The sequence below is a fragment of the Rattus rattus genome, chromosome 5 (assembly GCF_011064425.1).
Source record: "Rattus rattus isolate New Zealand chromosome 5, Rrattus_CSIRO_v1, whole genome shotgun sequence".
NCBI lineage: Eukaryota > Metazoa > Chordata > Mammalia > Rodentia > Muridae > Rattus > Rattus rattus.
This window is the reverse complement of record NC_046158.1, coordinates 65,283,527-65,304,790: the sequence shown is the minus strand read 5'-3', so window position 1 is coordinate 65,304,790 and position 21,264 is coordinate 65,283,527. Positions and strand designations below refer to the sequence as shown.

Sequence of the window (21,264 nt, the reverse complement as noted above, 5' to 3'; positions counted from 1 at the left end):
TTGAGTAAAGCACGAAGTAGTAACCCAGGTCCAACCTTCCTGGGCCATCTATGCCGTGGGAAACCCTGGCACTTGTGGGCAGAATACCCACCACACTGCCATGACACTCCTGAGACCTACCGGCCACCAGATTTGTAAGGAAATGTGGTCTCCAGGGAGGAAGTCAGAGAAGGTTGTGATTTCCTGTGTCTGAGCTGGATGGAGTCACTCTGTCTCACGAGATGTGGTCATGAACTGTGGGCTCACAGGGTCCTAATGCCTAGTACAGTACAGGGCCCTACTGCCCTGCCCTGTACGGCACACAGCTGGTGGTCCCTGGGCTACAGGGACGAGGCTCATGCCTGTGCATACAACGGAACACCTATGGCTCCAGTGTTCTTCATGTCCACTTTCCTAACCTGAGCATGAGGGTGGAAGGGACTGACATCCTTTCTAATGCAATTAGTGTCTCACAAGTACAGAACGCTGATTTGGAGAATGGTGTGCCTGCCAAGATCAAGCAAATGCTGTATGCTTTCCTGAGCAGATGAACAGGAAACATCAAACCCCCACGACTGCACTGATCTTTTTTATTGCTCTTACACAATGAGCCACCAGGAGGGCCTGTCCCCAGTCACCATTTCTGAGGCCTGCACACTTTATGCTCCCAATGTTAACAGCACTCCTTGGGAGCTGTGACATCAGTTTCTGCAGAACCCACCAGACCTGCCCCCTATAACTGCTGACCAGTCCTTCCAAGATGCACAGTTGCATATACATACACATGCAGCAGCAGAAAGATGTGCTCCTCCAACTCCCTCCTGGGCTTCTGGTACACTGGCTGGCATCATTTACCTGTGACATAGGTTGCCTGGTGAATTAACTGAGGCTTCTTGTACCCCCATTTCCTGATAGCCACCCTAGGCCTTTGGCCTGAGGTGGTTTGGAATACATACCTAACCATCTCTGGGGAGCCATCCTGGTCACTGAGGAACTGAGAGGGAAGGAGACAAGCCATGTGATTTCCTAGCCTTCCAGAAGCCAAGATCCACTTACTATGCCAGGGCCAGTGATCTAGCAGCCAGAGGTCCTGCTTGAACCCGGACAGCATAGCAAAGCCCAGGGTCCCTGCCACTGCCCTGCTTTCTCCCAAGCCCTGGCCCAGAAGGCTCCTTACCTCGCACCTCCAGGCGGCACTCACACTGTGCCTCACCCTGCAAGTTGGTGGCTCTGCAGACATAGACACCCCCATCATAGGGACAGGGCTTCCTGATCTCCAGGGTCAATACTCCCTGTTTGCAGAACATGCGAAAACGAGCATCTTCTCCCAGGTCCAGGCCATTCTTGAACCAGGAAATCTTGGGCTAAACATCAAGTAAAAGGAGGAAGAGAAGGGCAGCATCTCGGGGGTGGGGGAAGACAGTGGGAATTCAGAGGGACTATTCTAGAAGTTCCCACTGGAGCACCAGACTCAACCCAAGGCTGGGAATGGACATAGAGCCAACAATAAGGGGATAGGCCCTGTTCAGGGAAAAGACTGGAAGATATCCAGAGAAGAGGCACAGACAATATACAGGCTGGGGAGTTGACCATAAGGGAGCCTAGGAGACTAGCCCCCTGTCAGTCTAGCCCAGAACCTTGAGTCCCTACCTTAGGACTACCCCGGACAGCACAGCAGAGGATGGCATTGTAGCCTGCAATGATGGAGCGGTTTGCCAAGGGCTGGGTGAAGCTTGGGGCCTCAGAGAAGTCCAGGGCCTTGTATTTGGGTGGCTCATATGTGATGCCTGTTGGTGACAAGTCTTGGTCACCCAAGCTAGGCTTCCCCCTCCTTCCCCAGATCCCCCACAGTGTGATTGAGGGCACAGCACCTGGTCTCGGAATAAAGATGGGCTCCTTGGTGGCAGCAGCTCTGTCACTGGAGCCCACCATGTTATGGCTGAAGACCCGGAAGTAGTAGCCATTGCCAATGATAAGCTCTGATACCACACAATGAGTCTGACGGTAATGTTCCAAAACAGTGAACCACTCCTGGAGGATGTGAAGGAAGGGAGGGCACTCTGAGGACCTCTGCCTTTCTTGGCTACCCCTTGTGCCACTACCCCTACCACAGAGGAAACCAGAACAATGGACTGGGGGGGTCAATGATAAGCACAGGGAAGGGCCACTGGACCTAAGGAGGGTATATGGAGGCCCAGGACCCCAGGTTTACCATGGTCTTCTTGTCGGCTTTCTGTACAGTATAACCCCAGATCTCTGTATTGCCATCATCTTGGGGTGGCTTCCACTCCAGAGCCACATTGAAGCCCCAAGTCTCAACGACCCGGATATCTAGGGGAGGACTTGGCTTGTCTGCAGGAGACAGATCTGATTGGATCACTGAGCACCCTGATGCTGCCTGAGCAGAAGCAGGAGCATGCTAGTTTATAGATAGGAGCCCCTCCTTCTAACTACCCTCTGCAGGCTCTGAGGTTCCCAGACTCAAGGTCAGGAGACAAGGGCACTCAAAGGGAGGTCCCAGGGCCACATACCCACGATCTGCAGGACCAGCGTTGCCTTGTCCTCCATATTCTCAATGCGAACTGTCACCTGGTAGGTGCCCGAGTGAGTGCGGTGGGCAGCTCGGATGAACAAGATTGTGTCTGTGGGGCTGTTGCGGATGCTCACCTCCTCGCCTGCCAGTGGCTGCCCCTCTTTTGTCCAGGTCACTTGAGGCCGGGGTTTGCCCTGGGGGGAGGATGACCAGCCCAACCCTGAGCGCCACTCTCCAGAGGGGCTGGCACTACACCAGCTACATGAGAACTGAGGCCTCGAGGTCCGCGGCCCCCAGGAGATCCTTCAACTGTGGTTTCATCTTCGGGCAGGGAAGGAGTCAACCTACCTGGAAAGGGATGAGGAGGTTCACGGGCTCCCCAACTTTCTTCTGGATGGTCTGGCGCAGGTGTCTGGGCAGCTGGAGCCGTGGTCGCTCTGTGGGTAGAAAGGGGGCAGCTCAACCAGAGCCCTTCTGAAGCCCAACCTGAAGGATTCTATTCTCCCTTGGGGCAGAGCCCAGAGCACTGTAGCTGAGAAAAAAAATCTGCCATGGGCCAGACTTTCCTAACTCACAGCAATTCCAATATGCTCAACACCAAAAGCTGTATACTGTATATGGAAATATATTACTATCATTTTGGTGAGTGTGTGTACACTTCACTTTTTAGATTTATTTGTGTGTGAGAGCATTTAGCCGGCATGTATATCTGTGCACCATGTGTCACAGACGTCGGGAAAAGGCAATGGGTCCCCTGGAACTGGAATTTAGAATGATTATGAACCACACACGTGCGTTCGGCCTCTGCAAGAACAGCAAGTGCTCTTAACTGAGAACCCATCTTTCCAGCCCTGGTGTTATCTTTTGAGGAGGAGCTCATATAGCCCAGCCTGGCTACACATCCCTTGCCCTCCTGACAACATTGCAGGTGGATGCCACTGTGTTCAGCTTCGGCTCAAGAGGGTAAGGAAATTATTTGGAGCCACACATCTTGTAAAATGTAAGCAAAGACTCTGATTCCACACTTTCGGACCCTCAACCCAGTACCATTTCTATTTGTTGCTTCTTTCCAACCTAGAGAACCAATCCTTCTACCTTTGTTGAGGTAAAGAACAGAAGAAGCCAGGTATAAATGGCACACTCCCTGCCCTCGGGAGTTAGAGGCAGTCTGTAAGGTTGAGGCCAGTCTGGTCTATGTAGTTCCAGAACAGCCAGGACTACATAGAGAGACCCTGTCTCAATAACAACAAAGACCAACAGAAGAATGAGAACTGTATCCCAGATGGCCCTAAATGGGCCGGAGAAACCTCACTGTTCAGTTCTGAGGACAATATCTATGTGCTGGAGTCCCTGTTCCAGAACTAGGGGCTGATGGGAAAACAAAGAGGGCCCGAGGCCCCTGCCCCGCCCTGTCCCCGCCCCTGTCCCTGCCTACTGATGATGCCCATGCCCCGGCTCGTCTCGTCTTGATTGGGCAAAGGTGGTCAATAGCAGGCCTTTTAGCAGAGGGGCACTCACGCAGTATCTCCTGCACTGTCACAGGCTCCTTGGTGATGATAGGGCCCCCAGGACCTGCCACATTGTGTGCCCGCACTCGGAACAGCAGCCGTGCCCCAGTGGGTAGGTCCTTCACCAGCAGCGAAGTGCGCTCTGTCAACCCCTGCAGAGCAGTCACCCACTCGGAGCCTGGGTGCAGACATAAATAAGTCAAAAATCACACCTTACCTTGCTATACTACCTTCTGAGGGCTGGCCCCAGGAGTGAAGTACTCACAGCCCTCCTGGCAATACTCCACACTGTATCCGTCCAGGCCACCTGCACCCACACGCTCTGGGGGCCGCCACTTGAGTGAGACTGTGGTGTCCGACACATCCTCCACAGTCAGGTGAGTTGGTTCACCAGGGGGCCCTGGACAGAGACAGGAAGAGGGGGTCTGAGTGAGCCTGTATAAGGCAGGGAAGCTGCCATCCATGACCGGGACCTCAGTTGTCTGCTGATCTTTAAGAAGGACTTCCTTCGGCTGGCTTCCAGATACCTCCAGGAGTGTTTGGTCTGCATTAAAAGTCATGTCTCTGGACTGACTTACAAACCAAGAGCTGGTACAAAATGGGGACTCACGAAGGATTCGGAAAGGGCTCGCCTATTAGTGTAGGGAATGCTGGAAGTGTAAGAGAAAGCCAAACGCCAGTGAAGCGTGGCAACTTCCTGCCAATGTAGGATTAGGTGAGTTGCACAGACCGAAAGTTAGTTCCTTAAAAAAGGGAAGGCTGGAGGGTGATGCTAAGACTTATCTGTGTTACAGACTTATTTCTCTTGTAGGGACTCGGGTCAGTTCCCAGCACCCACTTGGTGCTCACACACTCCTGTAACTCCAATTCCAGGGGATCTGATGTCCCCTTGTGGCCTCTGAGGGGGTGGCACATGCCTTTAATCCCAGCACTCAGGAGGCAGAGGAAAGTGGATCTTTGAGTCTGAGGCCAGCCTGGTCTACATAGAGAGTTCCAGGCCAGCCAGGGCTACATAAATGAGATCCTGTCTCAAATCCCAGGGGGATGTAACTAACGTTCATTAGGGGATCCATTCTACCAGCAAGGTGATCCTGAGGTCATTTAACTTGCCCAGCTTGAGTTTCCTCATCTGTAATGCAAGGCAGCTTTTCCCTGGGAGCACTAGAGACCATGCATGCAAAGGTCCAGTGCAGAGGCTGCCTGTCAGCTAAGAGGCTGCTACCCTCCACCCACTTGACCCCTGCATTCTGGGGATCTGGCAGGTTCACCAATAGGCATGAAGGGCTGAGAGGCAGGACTGGGCCTGGACATTCCCACAGCATTGACCGCATAGACTCTCATCTCATAGGCTACACCCTCGATCATGCGCCTGGCTTCGTGGCTCAGCTCCCGCAGCAGATCGAAGTTGAGCCTCATCCACCTGTAGCTCTTTTTCTTCTTGCGCTCCAGGATGTATCCTGAGAGAGGAGATGAGAAGTCAGGTCTGTGCCCTGAGTGACAGCTGCCCTAGGCTGTCCCCGTGCCCTGGCACTCACCCAGGACCGGCTGCCCACCATCATAGGCAGGTGGTTCCCACTGCACAATGCAGGAGTCCTCGCCCACGTTGCTGATCTTAGGGGCTGCGGGAGCATCTGGCACGTCTTGATGGGAAAGGAACCACCTCAGCTATGTCCAACTCAGAGTCCGACAACATCGCTCGTCCCTCTCTTATCCTCCCCCCCTGAAGAGTCAAAGCAATCTAGAACCGGATGGTGTTACATCCACCATCTCACCACTTGTCACTCCCCGCTGGTCTTCACCTCTTGTCCAAGCTCCCATTGGCTACATCCACCCGACCCCACCCGGGCCTCCAGAACACAATGATTGTCCCATGCTCATTTCTCCCAGAGAACCGTCAGTGTCACACACAGTAATTTATGCACACCCATCTCCTCACAGGACTCCTCTCAGGCAGTCCCAGTTAGAACCATGGCCTGCTCTAGAATGTCCCCACGATCACTGTTGAGTAACTGAATGAGGGAGTGAATGGGCCCTCCCTGGTGTTGTCCTGTGCTCTTGGGCCTGGAGCTCACCAATGACCTTGACTGTGAGGTTGACCTGGTCCTCGCCCACGGGGTTCTTTACTGTGACGGTGTAGACACCCTCATCTTCCTTCTCTGCCCCTTCAACCGTGAAGATGCTTCGGTCTTTGGTGGTCTCCACACGGACACGGCCCTCCGTCTCACACAACAGCTGAAAGGGAGAGAGAGTTGGGGACAAGGCTCATCTGAGTCTATACAGTAGCCATCAACCCTTCACTGAGAGGGCAGTTCAGTTCAGGGTCTGTGGGAAGTGAGGTGCAGGGCACAGCCTGAGTGGAAACTGTACCTCTGTAAGTAACTAGTTCAAAATTTTTCACTGTGACACCATAGACAAGACACAGGCAAAGGGCTCAGACTCTAATTTTGTCAATGGAACTTCGCCTCTGTGTGCGTTAGTTTCCTATCTGTCCCATGGGAAGAATGTGACTCCCACAAAGCTGCAGAAAGGTTACAGGTATTCAGTCCCTCAGAAGAGCCAGCAGTGACAGAGGAGAGAGCAGAACTGGGCCACGCCAGGCAGCTGCACTTGCTGCGGAGGCCAGGGAACCCGCGCGCACACAGCCAAGGCCAGCTCTAGAGGCACACAATCTAAAATCAGCTCGGAGGCGTTCTCCCGGCTGGCTAGCTTTCAGAGAGGTGCTACACAGGCTGTTGGAGATGAAAGCTTTCAGTGGTCTTCCCCAGCACTGGACCCTGCATGCCGAGATGCCGACCTGCCAAGCACCGGTCCGTGGGTGCACTGGCCCAGGTGTTAGGGGGTAAGTGCTGCTCTCCGTTAGGATCTGAGGCCTGTCTCACAGGGGAACGCCATGCCTGCTACTGTAATCCTGTTCCAAAGCCCAGGGCTGAGGAGGTCACAGGCCCTGGAGTTAAACCTGCCACTATTGTTTTGCTAAATGGTCGCGTTGTCAAACAGCCTTCCAAATGGTTGCCTACCCCATAGACCTGGCTGGTCTCAACCTGAATCAAGAAGCTTCCTTTTGGGCAGCAAGCAGTCAAGAGAGCGATGCGTGGAAGTCAGTGCTGAGAGTAGGAGACGGAATGTCCAGCCCTAAGTGACAAATCTCTATGGAGCCCTCTGTCCCCTCCCCAAAGGCTCAGGAAACATTTTGGCATATGAGACACAAAGGATATAAGAGACAAAGGATGGGGAGGAGTGTGGAGAAATGCCGTCTCTGGCCTTGGCGCAGCAATAGCGACCGCCACTCAGCAGCTGTGCTTGCCCACACTTGACGAAGCCAGCCAGGCATCAGAGGTAACCAAGGAAGTGCCCTCCGGGCTCCACCCTGAAGCCCGCACGGTTGGCCGAGCATAACTGTGTGTGTGGGGGGAGCTGCTCATGCTCCAGCGGGTGGTCCCGTGCTTGTGCACACATTTTCAGCCATAATCGAACTTAGTGAGTTAGAGAAAACAAAACAAAACAAAACACCAAGCAGCCCTGAGGCGGAGGCAGGTGGATGTCTGAGTTTTAAGGCCAGTCTGGTCTACACAGGGAATATTCCAGGACTGCATAGTGAGACTCTGTCTAGAAAAGGAAAGGAGTTGGGAGGGGGATATTGGGAGTAGGAGGGAGGAAATGGTGGGTGTGGTCATATCTCATGGTATATCCGAATTCAATTCTCAAGAATAAAAAAATATGAATAAAAAAAAAGAAGGGGGTGGGGAGAGAAGAGGCAGGGATCGAGGAACCACGACTTAATTCCAATGACTTCCTAGCAAAGTCAAGGACACCAACACCTTGGCAAGGGCCTTGTCAGTTCCCTCCCTCTGCACCATGAGAGAGCCCGTCAGGTCTTTCTGTAGGGTGGGTAGGGCATGTGTAGAGTGAGAACCACACAGGTCATGACCGGACTTCAATTTTACCTTCTTATCAAACACCCACTCCTCATCAGCACCTGCATCTTCTGGGGCACCAGGGGGTGGCCCAGCTGAGGCCTTCTTCCCCTGAGAACAGAATGGACTGAGATTAGGGTTAGGGGTGCTGAGTCAGCTTTCTGGGGTGCTGAGTCAGCTTTCCTTCCACTCCCTAAGTGCTTTCCAACATGCTCTGTCTTCTGGCCAGTAGGGAACCTCATGTTCCCAGTGAGTGGAGCTGACCCCTTCAGGTTAGTGTGGGGTAGGGTATGAAGCAAAGGTTAACACTCATCTGGTCCCACCCACCCATTGTACAGATAGGGAAACTGAGGAGAAGAAGAACTACAGTACCTGTGTTATAGTCTTTTGCCAGATTACAGTGGGAGCAGGGTCCCCAGAAATAGGGACATCCAGGCGTAACTTGTTCCCAGCAACAACCACAATGGTGTCTGGTGTGCTGCCAGGACAGTCCAAGTGGATCTTGGGAGGTTCTGTATGGAGGAGTACAGTTCAGAGAAAAGGGAGGGGTCTGGGCCCACAAATGTGGCAGAGGAGGTACAGAGGTCACTTGGTGGGTGCTGGGAGCTCATGTCCCTGATGGTTGGTTTTTATCAATTTCATCTAAGTATAATTTATATACAATAAAAACTACAAGTTTCAGCAGAGTGTCCTGCGGGATTTTCTTGGGTCCAGCCGCTCATGGTGATACAAGTCTTTAGTCCCAGCCCTCAGGCCAGGGGACCTCTGTGAGCTATGATAGCCTGGTCTACTGAGTGTTCTCCAGGACAGGCAGAACTAGATAGAGGGACCCTGGCTCCAAAAGCAAAAGCAGAAAACAAAACAAAAGACAGGGTCTCACAAGTTTAGCCCAGGCTAACCTCAAATTCTAGGTCTTCCTGACTCTGCCTCCCATGAACTAGGAGGGCCTAAGGGAAGGCTTGAAGAACAAACTGCTCCTTCCCGTGGTACCCGCCATTATGATCACACAAGTGCCCTTAGGCCTGACAGTCTTGTGTGTGCACACATGGCAGGCGGGTGAGGCATGCCATACAGTGTGCACACGGCCAGAGGACAACGTCATGGAGTCGGTTTCCTCTCCTCCTTCCACCCTCACGTGACCCCAGGAGATTGAACTCAGGTCCCAGGCTTGTGTGACAAGTGCCATTTCCTCTCTAAGCTTTGTCACTTGCCCAGACTTGAGATTCTTAATAAATGTATACACCTGTGTGACTACCAACCCAAACAGGCTCTAGAACCTTCCATAGTGCCCAGTTCTTTGAGAAGAACTCTGGTCACCAAGTATCACATCTCACCCACCATGTCTGGGGGAGTACCAGATATCCTACTAGAGAAAAAGGGGGCACACAAGTTAGGAAAGCTTGTGTTATGCAGGTATGAGGAAGTCATTACCACAAGATTTTGGGGGCCATTAACACATCAACCCACCTTCTGGGGCACCAGGTGATTGGTGCTCAGTACTTCTAAACGTGAGAACTTCCTCACATGGTTGATAATGTAGAGTGAGCACACTTTGGATAGCACTGAGCTGGAGAAAGCCCTAGCTTGAGTTAGTCTGCTAAAGTTAGGATTCTAAAATGCCTAATTAAATCCCAGTGTTAACGGAAAAAAGGCGGCGCTGGCAGTGGGGGTTCACACCTTTGACCCCTGCAATTGGGAGGCAGAGGCAGGCAGATCTCCTAGTTCAAAGCAGAGAGAGGGGGGGGAGAGAGAGAGAGAGAGAGAGAGAGAGAGAGAGAGAGAGAGAGAGGAGGAGGAGGAGGGGAGAGATATGCTAACATCTCACAATGGAGACACCATCCCTGTGAGGAACACAGTCACCTTTCATTTTAGACCTGAATAAATCAGGGTCAGGAGAGATGGCTCGGCTGGCAAAGTTAGATTTGAGTCTGATGCCCAGAACCCACATAGAAAAGCCAGATGTGCATATATAATCCCAGCACTGGAGGGATGGAGACAGGTAGGTCCCTGGGGCCCACTCAGTGGCCACCTAATCTCACCTAATGAATGAGTCCCAAGTCCCAGTGAGAACCCCACAGACTGGACAGTGTCTGAGGAATATCAAGGATGACTCTGGGCCTCACACAAGTGTGCACGTGCATTAACTTACCTGTACAAACCAAAGAATTCAAGGCCAGCGAGTTTATAACTGAGCCTATGGTCATGGGTGGTGGAGCTGGGCTGTGCTGGTCAGATTTATGTCAACTCGACACAAACTCTAGTCATTGGAGAGGAGGAATCCTCTACCTAGAGAATGCCTCCGTAAGTTCAGGCTGTGGGCTAGTCAGGTAACTGATATGGAGAGCCCAACACACTCCTGGAATTGTGGTCCTACATTCTATAAGAAACAGGCTGTGCAAGTCACAAGGAGCAAGCCAATGAGCAGCACCCCTCCACGGCCTCTACAACAGCTCCTGCCTCCAGGTTCCTGCCCTGTTTGAATTCCTGTCCTGACTTCCTGCAGTGATGGACTACAAAATGGAAGTGTAAGCCAAATAAACCCTTTCCTCCTCAACTCACTCTTTAGTCAGTGTTTCATGACAACCACAGAAGTCCTAACTAAGACATGGGTCTAAGGTCCTATTCCCAGACATTTGCCATCTCTGTGTCTGCAGTGGAAGGGAATCAGGGTTGGGACGGGACGTGGGAGTAAGAGAAAAGGCTGAGGGGCACAAATGGGTTCCACGACTCACCCTGCCTAGGCACAAAGTCAATCTTGACCTCTGAAAGAGAAGAAAAGCAATGAACACTAAGGACCAAGCCATAGAGCATCCTGACCATGTCCCCCAAACACACACACACACACACACACACACACTCACGCACGCACGCATGCATGCACGCATGCACGCGCGCGCACACACACACACACAGCTAGCTCACCCATGAAGTGGAGCTTGGCAGACAGGTTGCAGGCAAACCCTTCAGGCACAAAACTGTAGTCAGCCTCGTCGGCAGGTGTGACATCGTCAATGGTCAGTTTGTGGACCCTGAAGGGCAGTGGTAACTCAGCTCACAAGCCTGGCCTCTCCATGTACCCCCAATCTCAGGGGACTGTGCCTTAGCCTAGCTCCTTAGCATTCTGATATTTTAAAATGTGGCTTCTTTATCTAGTTTTGTGTTTTCCAGCTCCCTCGCGTGTTTTCTGAGGTCAGCAGTGCAGACATGATGTCTGCGCAGGGGCAAGCCCACAATGGGGCCCTTGGAGACAGGCAAACACTGACCTGGGTAATCTCTGAACTGGAGCCCAGCACGGCCCCCAGAGGCTCTGGGATGAGCCTGTACCACCTCCTCAGTGACCTACCGCCACTGGTCACAGTCTGGGGAATGGCAGGGCACCCCATCCTGAGTGTCTCCCAAACTCTCTGCCTTCTTCTGTCTTAGGTGACTTTCCCATGCGATTCCTCTGTAACTTTCTCTTCCTCTCCTTTTCTCTCTTCCCATCACGAGTCGTCGGACCTCCCTCCGCTACCTGCCTCTCTTTCACTCACCGGCCTATATGGGACACCTTTATGCGGTTGTCCGGCACCAATTCCTTCCCGTTCTTCAGCCACACGCCTCGCACGTTCTCATCTGAAACCTCACACTTAAACACAGCCTGGTCCTTGGCTCCCACCGCCAGGTCCGCGATGCTTTGGTAGACCTCCAGCTTCTTCTCTGGGGGACGGCAGAGCCTGTGAGCTCGGGAATGTGAGCGTAGTGTGGACCTCTGTGAGGACAGGTGGGCTGGCAGGCAATGGTATGCCGGCCTCCAGTGAGGTGTGTGCAGTTGTGTGGTACACAACTGTGTCTTGATCTTATAGTTGTACAAGGAAACTCAGGTTCAGGGGGTGACATTGACCAGGCTCACCTGATCCCCTGTGCAGGGCACACTTCAGCACACCCAACTTACAGAGAGGAAGACGAGGTCAGGGTATCAAAGGCTAGCCCAAAGCCTGCTCCTTCCATGCCAGCCAGGGTGGGGCTAGGGGCCCTCACCTTGCACAATGAGCTCAGCCAGTGCTTGGCCCCCACTTGTGCGAACTGCATAGTGTCCTGCGTCCTCCAGGGTCGCTTCGTTGATGATCAAGTGGTGTTTCCGTCCATCTTTCTTGAACCGGTATTTGAAGGTCTCCTCACGAGTCAGCTCAACCCCATCCTTCAGCCTGGCCAGACATGGGACAACGTGTCCTCTGGGCAGATGTCCCCACCCTCTAGCCCACCTCACACCCCCACACCCCTGCACTCACCATTTGACTTGGGCCCCTTCTTCTGAGACCTCACACTCAAACTCCACCCGCTGACCCACCATCACTAGCTGGTCTTCCAGGGACCGAGTGATCAGCACCGGGGGCTCTGTCCAGGGAGGAACCACATGAGGGCTGGTCCCTGTGGCTTCTTTTCCTCCCAGGGTCCCCTGGTCCCCGGCCCACCTTTGACAAAGAGCTCCGTGCTGCATTTCTCACCCCCCACCACACACTGGTAGGCTGCATCGTCAGCCAGTGAGCACTGGCTGATGGTCAGGGTACGCTTGGCACCGATGGACTCAAAGATGTACCTGGGTAGAACACAGCAGCATATCAGGAGGGTCACTGATGCCCCTCCTGGGCTTGGTGCCCTTCACAACCCCATGCCTGCCTCAAGCTGTCAAGGAGGAGACTTACTTGCTATGAAACAGAAGAGGCCATTGCAGTGTTCCACATAGAAGAAAAAAAATATATATATATATATATATGTAGAGAGAGATGGGTTAGGCCAAATGGCTTGGAATTAGATACCAAAGATGGGGAGGAAATAGGGGAAAGATACAAACGGGACTGGGAGCCAGAGTCAGAGAGATCTCACAGAAAAATACAAGGCAGTGCGGTTCTCCCCTAACCCCAGGACCCAGGACCCTGCCCCACCTCCATCACACCTGCCACTCATCTGGATCTCCTGTCCATTCTTAAGCCACTTGACTTCGGTGTCTGGATCAGCCAGTTCCACAGTAAGCCGGATCTTGTGGCCTTTGTTTACCTGGTAGGCAGGCTCCAGCTTCTTCTGAAAGGCTGAACCCCATGACTCAGCCCGGCCACCCCCAATGCCCACACCACCACCCCATCACAGCCACTGCAGCTACGGCAGGCTTACACCCTCCTCCCCCTGCTGCATATCCCTGACACATCCTCTGGGTTTCCATAACGACCCTGTCTCCTCATCTCTGTTCTGTGACTGTCTGTCTGTCCATCCGTCTGTCTCTGCTTTGTCTTCCTTGAGGTTCTTCCTAACTGCTCACTCAGCTCGTGGGCAGGGTTAGAGGCATCCAGCAAGATAGATGAGAACTAGGACTGTATAACACAAGCCCTTCACTTCCTCCTGCTAATGCCACACCTCGCCGTAGCACCCCTGCCAGCTTCCCCTCCCGTAGCGCTGTATTGCCCAGTTCTCAAGGCCATTGTCATGGGTCTCATGTTGTAGAGATAGAACAAGGCTTAGGTGAGTGGCCTAAGGCCACAAATCCCACTAATCTGTGGTATGGACGAGTCTAGAGCCCAGGCCCACGTCACAACCATGCGTCCCCTTGCAGCCATGTTGGTAAGAACAGCTCTGCAGCTGGAGGACTGTGCAGGAGACCACAGATACTCAGGCTGGGCCTGGAGACAGCCATGGGGCTGTGCGTTTCATGTGTCTGTGCCTCTGTCTCCTCACTTGTGAAAGTGAACTGCCTACTCCATTTGGCAGTGCTGCTGGGAGAATTAAACAAGGTGATTATGGAAAACACGCACTGCCTTGCTGCACTGTTAACTGTTCCCTTTACTACCACTACTCCTTGTCTGGCCCTCTGCCCATACTACAGGTTTTTCTATGGTGCTTTCCAGCCCGGCTCCATTGTTGGGAGCTAGCTGGTGCCATCTCCTTTCCCATGTCTGGGAAGGGCTAACCTGTGCTCTTCTTTTCATCGTGCTTCATGCCCTTGAGCCTCTTCAACATGCCTCGCAGGTCTGTGACTCCGTGCTGGAAGGCGATGCGCTCATATTCTGACGGCGGCGCCTGTCTCAGGATCTCCCACACGTCTTCTTCAGCGGGTGCCTCCAGCTTTGAGTCCCTGTGTCCCACAGCCCACTGGGAAGCTCAAGGCAACCCCTCCTTGACCCTTCCTGGGGTGGGAGGTTCCTGGACACATGAGGCCCTGCCTCTGCCCCCTCCCCGTCCTCCCTCCCAGTCTAGGAGTCTTGGGGGTTGAACTAGGGAGGGTTCTGGGCTGAGGGCGCAGAGGAGGGCTCTGAGATTGTCGGGCACTCACCTCCGGAAACTGCTGCTCCAGACGAGGAAAAAGACAGGGACACATTAGAAGTCTGGACGCCTCCCTGCCAAGACTGGGACCCTACCCGGAGCTCATTGCTCCCTCTTTCCCATACGGTGCCCCTACTTTTCAGGGCAACCATTTCATTCTTCTTAATACCAGACAGAGTATCCGGGCCACTCCAAGCCTCAAGAATGTCACCCTGGTGTGTGAGAGTTTCACCAAAACCCAGCAGAAAGGGTTCACATTCCCAAAGCTAACATCCTCGTGCAAGACCCAGAGCCTCCCAACCCATTCCTTACTCTCTGGGCAGGAGCAGCAGCAGCAGCAGCAGCAGCAGCAGCCATGAAGGGCAGATGGGGGGAAAGGGAAAGAAAGGACAGAAACAAAGTCAGGGGCTGGGCTAGGTCCTTATTGCTACAACTTTGGGGACCCTCTTCCTATTTCTTATAGCCCTCAGAATCTATGGAAATGATCTACTATAGATTCAATATGGGGTCTTGAGGGGTACACTGAGGATGGTTATTAAGACATAACTCCTGTCCACACTGGGGTCATCCCACTTGGTAAGGAAGTCAGCTCAGAGAGGTGCCTTATTTTGTTCAGGGTCACACAGCTTGGAAACCCCAATGCTGGAAAACCCTGGAAAATGTGACCCAGGGACTCACCTCTTCTTCAGCAGGGAGCTAAAGTCCAGAGTCCCAGCATCTTCATGGCTGTCACTGTGGAGAGAGACCCCCATGAGGCTTCACTGAAGAGCTAGCGGGCCTTAGGGGATGGGGCGGAGGGAGGACAGAAGAGTACCTGGTTCTCCGACCCGTTCCAGCCAGGCTCCTGTGGAATTAGACAGCCTCCTCAAGGACCCAGGAGTTCACCCTTGCCCCTCAGACTTCAGCTTGGACCCCCCGTGTGTCTATCTAAAACTTAAAGGGGCCTCAGCCCCTGACACTGGCCTCCCCTATTCCTGAGGAAAGAGCCACTCACGTGCGTCGGAAAGCTGATCTGAGGTCCAGGTCTCCAGAACCAATGGCCTCTGTGTACAAAGAGAGTGACGTGATGGGGGTGACCTCAGGGGGTGGGGGCACAAGAATCCATTTTCTCAGCTTTTCCCAGGGTTCATGTTTAGAGAGGTGGGGCAGTTTCTCACCCTCATCTCTACAGTGGGCTGCCTCCCACTCACCTCCCTGTTCACATCCAAACTGTGTCAGGCCGGGGTGACTGAAACCGCCATCCCACCCTGGACTTGCTCCCACGCTTGCTCCTGAACTCATGGATTTCTTTCACACCTCGGGTGATCAGCACTGGCACCTGGCCACAGCTAGTCACCCTCTTTAGTTGTGAGACAGAGACCAGCCCAAGGGACCAGGACCCATGAAGACCACAAGCCCTGATGAGACCCCAGGGCCTCCCTCACCGTGAACAGTGAGGTTGAAGTTGCAGCTGTCAAATTTGTCCTTGGTAGACACCTCACAGCGGTAGCCCCCAGCAGAAGTGGCCTGAGCATCTGTGATGTGCAACTCAAACAAGTAGACCTGTGGGCAGGGGATGGAGGAAGTCTGGGCAAGGAGGCCCTGCATTCCTAGAGAGAATGGGCATGGCAAAGCCTGCCCGCCTCACCTCTCAGGGCTAACACATACAGAGCCTTTGTATAACTCACAGAAAGGATCCACCTTTCAAGACCCTTGATGGGCTCTTGCTGGCGCATGGCCATGGTAGAATTCCAAGCAGATGGCTACACGTAGGAGCTGTTTTGTGCAGTGTGCCGCTGGTGTGGCTGACCACTGCAGCTCTGCCCTGCTTCCCAGTCTTCTAGCCTCCCTACATCCTGCACTCCGTCGTTCTGTGCCCTGTGTCCCACCTTGCTGGCTCTGTCGTAGCTGTCGTGCAGCTGCAGGTGCTGGCCCACCTTGCTGCTCAGGTCCACCCACTTGCCCTTAAGCCACTTGACTACAGGCGGTTTCAGGAGGCTGGCTCCCGTCACTTGGGCTGAGAAGACGATGCTGCCGCCTGCAAGAGAAAGGTGACCTCTCTGACCTTGGTGCTCTGGGGCTTCCTTCCCCGTCCCAAGGATGAGCACAGAAGCTCCCACTTACCCACGGTCACCTCGCCATCCTGTGGCCGCATCAGAAAGAGGCCAATAGGGTCGTCAGGGGCTTCCTGATCCCCTGCGACTGAGCCATCCTGGGTTACCGAGACTGACCCTAAGAAAGGCTTTTGAGGTCTGTCCTGGGATATTCCCCACCCACTGGCCTGTCCCTCATTGTCCAGCCCCTTTTACCTTCAGGACTTGAGACATTTCCTTCCAACTCAGTGGCTGCAGCAGGAACTTCTTTGGGGGTTTCTGGAGCTTCCATAGAGGTTGGAGCAACTGCAGACTCTGCCTTCTCTGGAGGGGCTTAGGTGGGGTCATGGAACGGTTTCTAATCAGAGCCCCCCTCTCGGACATCAGACCTATGTCCCACCTAAAATGCATTCCACTTGTGCCCCAGACTCCTTCAGCCACTGGTCTCGCTCCAAGAAGAGGATCCAGCCTGCTGCTCCTCCAACCTTCACAGTCCACCTGTCCCATGTCCAGATCTCTGCTCTGAACAGCTCTGCGATCCATCTGCTGTCCCTTTCCAGGCTTTGGCCTTGACCCAGCACCCCCAGCACCACCAAGCTCCTCACCAACACATAGAGCTAGCCAAGTCCTTGTCTGGGTGTGGCCAGACTCGGGTCTGCTATGGGAGAGGCCCTTCCTAGAACACCGCCATGGTTTCCCACCCCCACAATGCAGAAAGAGCTGCAGCCACAACTAATGCTTAGAGAGATCTTGGTGCAGAAGAGGGGAACAGGCATTTCTGGTTTACAGCACTGCCAGGGCAAAGGCCAGTGCCCAGAGTCCATTCCCTGTTCAGGGCTATGACTGAAGATCAGGTTGGGCCCTGAGGAGAGGTCAGCAAGCTCTTACCTGGCTCTGTGACCTTAAGGTCAAACTTGACCTTTGAGGAGCCTGCGATGACCGCATAGGAACCCTGATCGTCAGGGCCCACATCCCGCACTGTCAGCGTGTGTCGTTTGCCCTCTGCTGCCAAACCATACTTGTCATTGGCGGCGATGTCACTGCCATCCCGCTGCCACCGCACCTTCAGGCCTGACCGCTCCGTCTCAGCCTCGAACACAGCAGCACTGCCTGCGGTCACCTCCACTGACCTGGGCTTCTTGGTGAAGGCTGACACTGAAGAGCCAGATGGAAATTGCAGGAGCCAGGCTCCCTGGTACCTGACCCCTGACACCCCCCTTCAAGAAGACTGTGGTAAGCACACGCCAAGTCTCTCGTTTAATGCTCCAGGAGTTCTATGGGGTAGGTGCAACCATATTTATTTCTCAGGTGAGGGAGAGGTTAAGTGCCAGATGATAGAGCTCAGACTGTTGTCCCCACCACCCCACAAGATGTTCCTACCCTCCTGACTAGGAACATCAGCGATAGGCCCAGCCTTCTCTCCCATTGTGGGACCCTTGGCAAGGGCCCCAGCTGCCTACTTGGAATATAGCTAAATTTGTCCTCTGAGGGCTTCACACTAAGAATGAGCAATTGAGATAACACTAGCGGGGGAGCAGCAGGGGGGCTGGAGGCAGGGCCTGGGGACTGGATCCCTGCCCCCATGATCTCTGCAAGGGTATGGACCTGGTTCAGGCCTTTGGTTGCAGGTTCTCTGTCCTTCGTTTGCCTGTTCTAGTCAAGAGAAGAGAGGCTCTGTCACCCCATATCTGGAGTCAGGCATGATGTGAGGACCCTAGGGCTTCCAGCTCATGTGGCAGACACTCAGAGCTGGAACGGATCACTACCCCCACATACTCAGTACATTCAGAAACTGAGACCAGAAGGTGCTCAGGGACTCAGTGGACTGCCTCCACTGCAGCCTACGTGGAGCTTCTGGAATTTGACTGAAAAAGAAAGCATAGGTGCGAATAGAATGGGACGTTGACCCTGGATTCTTCCTAACTTAGAAAAGTCATCTCTCAGTGGCCCTGACACTGAGTTAATCCTCGATCTCTTTAGAGGATTGGGAAAAGAAGCAGAGAATCAGACAAAGCCCAAAGAGGACCGCGTCCTGTCCCTTCCTGGAATCCACAGACCTCATCCTATGCCAGTACCTAACCTACCCACAAGCCGTGCACACCACTGCCCCAGGTCCAGACCCAACCCCTTCTGTGGAGCTACCTGGTCTCTTCCCTGGCTCAGGCATCTTGAAAACAGTCACACGGAGCACCAAGCAGGCCACCCACGGAGGGACTGAACAGTGTCCCGTGTTCTCACTATTTATGAGGACTACCCCCTCCCCAGCCCTGCTTATCAGCCTCCTGCTAGCCACCTGCTAAATATAGACAAATTCCATCCAGCTGAGGTATCTTCATGGAGAAGATAGGGCCACTTGGTCCTCCGGCTTCTCCTCCCCCACCTCCAGCAGGACTGAATAACTTCTGCCCTTCCAATCCTCCGTGGACCTCAGAGGTAGGCCGACCTTTGTGTATCCATCCAGCAGAAAACTACACTGTCGAGGGACTCTTGGCCTGTGACACCCACAGCTAAAGGGTCAAGGGCACATGCGCTGGGGGCGAAGGTGTCCAGGGCTAGCTAGCTGCTATTGTTCTTTTGATCGGCAGAGCTTTGGCACATGTTACCGCACCACGAGGGGCTGGCCTTGGACCATGGAATCCTGGGTGGGCTTGGTCTAGGCTTGGGCAGGGAGGGAATAATGCTGGGAGTTACTGCCCCGCCAAGGGACGCGCTAGGCAAGCCTGCGGATGAGGGGATGGGGGCGAATCTCTTAATGTACTCCAAAGTGGAGGACAGGAGCGGAGAGAGCTCTTACTGAAGTCATGAGGATGAACCGAAGATAAATGGGGAGGATCCTGAATTCCTCAGCTCCCAACCCACCCCACTGTTCTTGTTCTGTGACTGGACCCTCCTGATACTCCTCGTGCGTCAGGTTCATCCACTGTTACGGGGGAAAAATAAATGATGGGACTCCCCATCAAGCCATACTAGGAGAATAGATAGCCTATCACCAGAAGGGAGGAAGCCCATATATAAGCATCTTCCATTCAATAGGAACTTATCAGCCACGATTTCCACCCAATTTTAGTTACTTTAAAGTCACATCACCTGCTCCTAAGTCGTGTGTGTGTGTGTGTGTGTGTGTGTGTTGTGAGTCTGAGTGTGTATATGTGTGTGTGGTGTGTGTGTGTGTATTTGTGTGTGTGTGTGTGTGTGTAGTGAGTCTGAGTGTGTATATGTATGTGTGGTGGTGTGTGTGTGTGTGTTTGTTGGGTGTGTTTGTTGTTTGTGTGTGTGGGTTGTGTGCGTGTTCGTGTGTGTGTGTGTGTGTGTGTCTGTGTGTTTGTGTGTTTGTGTGTGTGTGTGTGTGTGTTTCGTGTGTGTGTGTATGTGTGTGTGTGTGTGTGTATGTGTGTGTATGTGTGTGTGTGTGTGTGTGTGTGTGTGTGTGTGTGTGTGGGTGTGTGTGTGTGTGTGTGTGTGTGTGTAGGTGTGTGTGTGTTTGCGTGTGTGTGTGTGTGTGTGTTTGTGTGTGTGTGTGTGTGTGTGTGTGTGTTTTGTGTGTGGTGAGTTTGTGTGTGTGTTTGAGATGTGTGTGTGTGTGTTTGGGTGTGGTGCCTGTGTTTGTGTTGTGGTGTGTGTGTTTGGGTTGGTTGTGGGTTGGTGTGTGTGTGGGGGTTTGTGTGTTTGTTGGTGTGTGTTGGTGTGTGTGTGTTTTTGTGTGTGTGTGTGTGTGTGTGTGTGTTGTGTGTGTGTGTGTGTGTGTGTGTGTTGTGTTTGTGTGTGTGGTGTGTGTGTGTGTGTTGTGTGTGTGTGTGAGTGTGTGTGTGTTTGTGTGTGTGTGTGTGTTTGTGTGTGTGTGTGTGTGTGTGTGTGTGTGTGTGTGTGTGTGTGCTGAAGCTATTACTAGTAATCCGGGTTGATCTCAAACTTATGACAATCCTCCTGCCCCGACCTAAGGGCTGCTCTTCCAGGTATGCACCACATACTTATCTCTGAGTCTTTCAGAGAACTGGTGTGGGGCTGGAGAGATGGCTCAGCGGTTAAAAGCCCTTGTTCTTGCAGAGAACTCAGGTTCCGTTCCAAGCACCCACATGGTTCCAGCCATCTGTAACTCCAGCTCCAGGGGACCTGACACCCCTCTTCTAAACTGCAGGCACGCACATGGCACACATACATACACGCGGGCAAAATATTTTTTTCTTTAATGTTTAAAGAACTGGGGTTTGAGAGTCACTAAAAAAACTAACCAACCAACCAAACAAACAAACAAACAAACGGCTCAAGTTGGTAAAGGTGTGTGTTGCCAAGCCTGATGACCTGAGTTCAACTCCTGGGGGGTCCATTGGTGGAAGGAGAGAACTGACTCCTACAAGTTTTCTTCTGACCTCCCCATATATGCCATGACATGTGTGCACATACTCACATACACACAAAATAAATGAATTAAAATGTAATTAAAATACTTAAGAAAAAAAAAGACTGTGGCTCTACCACAGAGCTATCAGCAGCTCGTATCCACAGGCTTCTCTTGAGACTCGGCAATCTGACTAGGGAACATCAGCGTGGCCAGGAGGTGTGCAGGGACCTTTCCCGACAGTGACATCCCTAGGGTTTGTGTTTCCTGAGATGTGCAGACATTGGGAAATGCCCTCACTCCCTGACTGCCATCGCCTGCCTACATTCTGTCTACACCACCTAAATGAAGCAAGATGTTTACAGATGTCCCTTGCCTGCAGCTCCTGGGAGCAAAGTGCTTTGAAGGGAAGGCCGTGCCTATGGAGTCTCCGTTAAGAATGCTTTGCGTCCATGCTAGAGAGATTGCAGCCGGTAAAGGCTAGGCTCGCAATCCAATCATCCAGAATCATGCTGGGTGGCACCGGGAGCACTGGACTTCACTCCTGCAGAAGCATTTCCTCTTTCAGATAAGTGGAGCTTCTACCCTGCCTGATGTGATGGACAGTCCTAGAGAGCATCCAGCGGTGCGA

The 21,264-nt window shown here is 53.1% G+C and overlaps 1 protein-coding gene across 2 annotated transcripts; it reads right to left on the bottom strand.

Annotated features, from left to right (window-relative positions):
• Positions 1-552: 552 nt before the first annotated feature.
• Mybpc3 (myosin binding protein C3) lies at positions 553-18,488 on the bottom strand. Of its 2 annotated transcripts, XM_032902092.1 has the most exons (34): positions 18,440-18,482; positions 17,186-17,452; positions 16,514-16,630; positions 16,329-16,436; positions 16,094-16,242; positions 15,650-15,767; positions 15,220-15,268; positions 15,040-15,069; positions 14,904-14,957; positions 14,236-14,250; positions 13,874-14,037; positions 12,868-13,000; positions 12,617-12,619; positions 12,386-12,510; positions 12,203-12,308; positions 11,952-12,118; positions 11,465-11,630; positions 10,857-10,963; positions 10,667-10,696; positions 8,307-8,446; positions 7,965-8,045; positions 6,093-6,252; positions 5,556-5,660; positions 5,289-5,477; positions 4,286-4,420; positions 4,031-4,198; positions 2,861-2,949; positions 2,511-2,706; positions 2,192-2,331; positions 1,851-2,010; positions 1,630-1,766; positions 1,157-1,343; positions 936-973; positions 553-834 (listed from the first exon to the last, which is right to left on the bottom strand). In XM_032902092.1, exons 1-33 carry the CDS (start codon positions 18,462-18,464, stop codon positions 963-965), a joined length of 3,831 nt encoding a protein of 1,276 aa, XP_032757983.1. In that variant the 5' UTR covers positions 18,465-18,482; the 3' UTR covers positions 553-834; positions 936-962. The 2 variants fall into 2 exon arrangements, with proteins under 2 accessions (XP_032757983.1, XP_032757982.1); XM_032902091.1 differs by lacking the exon at positions 12,617-12,619 and having other exon boundaries at positions 14,236-14,247; positions 18,440-18,488.
• Between the last annotated feature and the right edge of the window lie 2,776 nt (positions 18,489-21,264).

Coding starts and splice junctions, on each gene's coding strand:
- Mybpc3 (XM_032902092.1), bottom strand. CDS start 18,464: ATGCCTGAGCCAGGGAAGAGACCAG. Junction 15,768..16,093: donor GCTACGACAGAGCCAGCAAG/GTGGGACACAGG, acceptor CCCTGCCCACAG/GTCTACTTGTTTGAGTTGCA. Junction 10,697..10,856: donor TGCCAAGCTCCACTTCATGG/GTGAGCTAGCTG, acceptor CTTCTCTTTCAG/AGGTCAAGATTGACTTTGTG.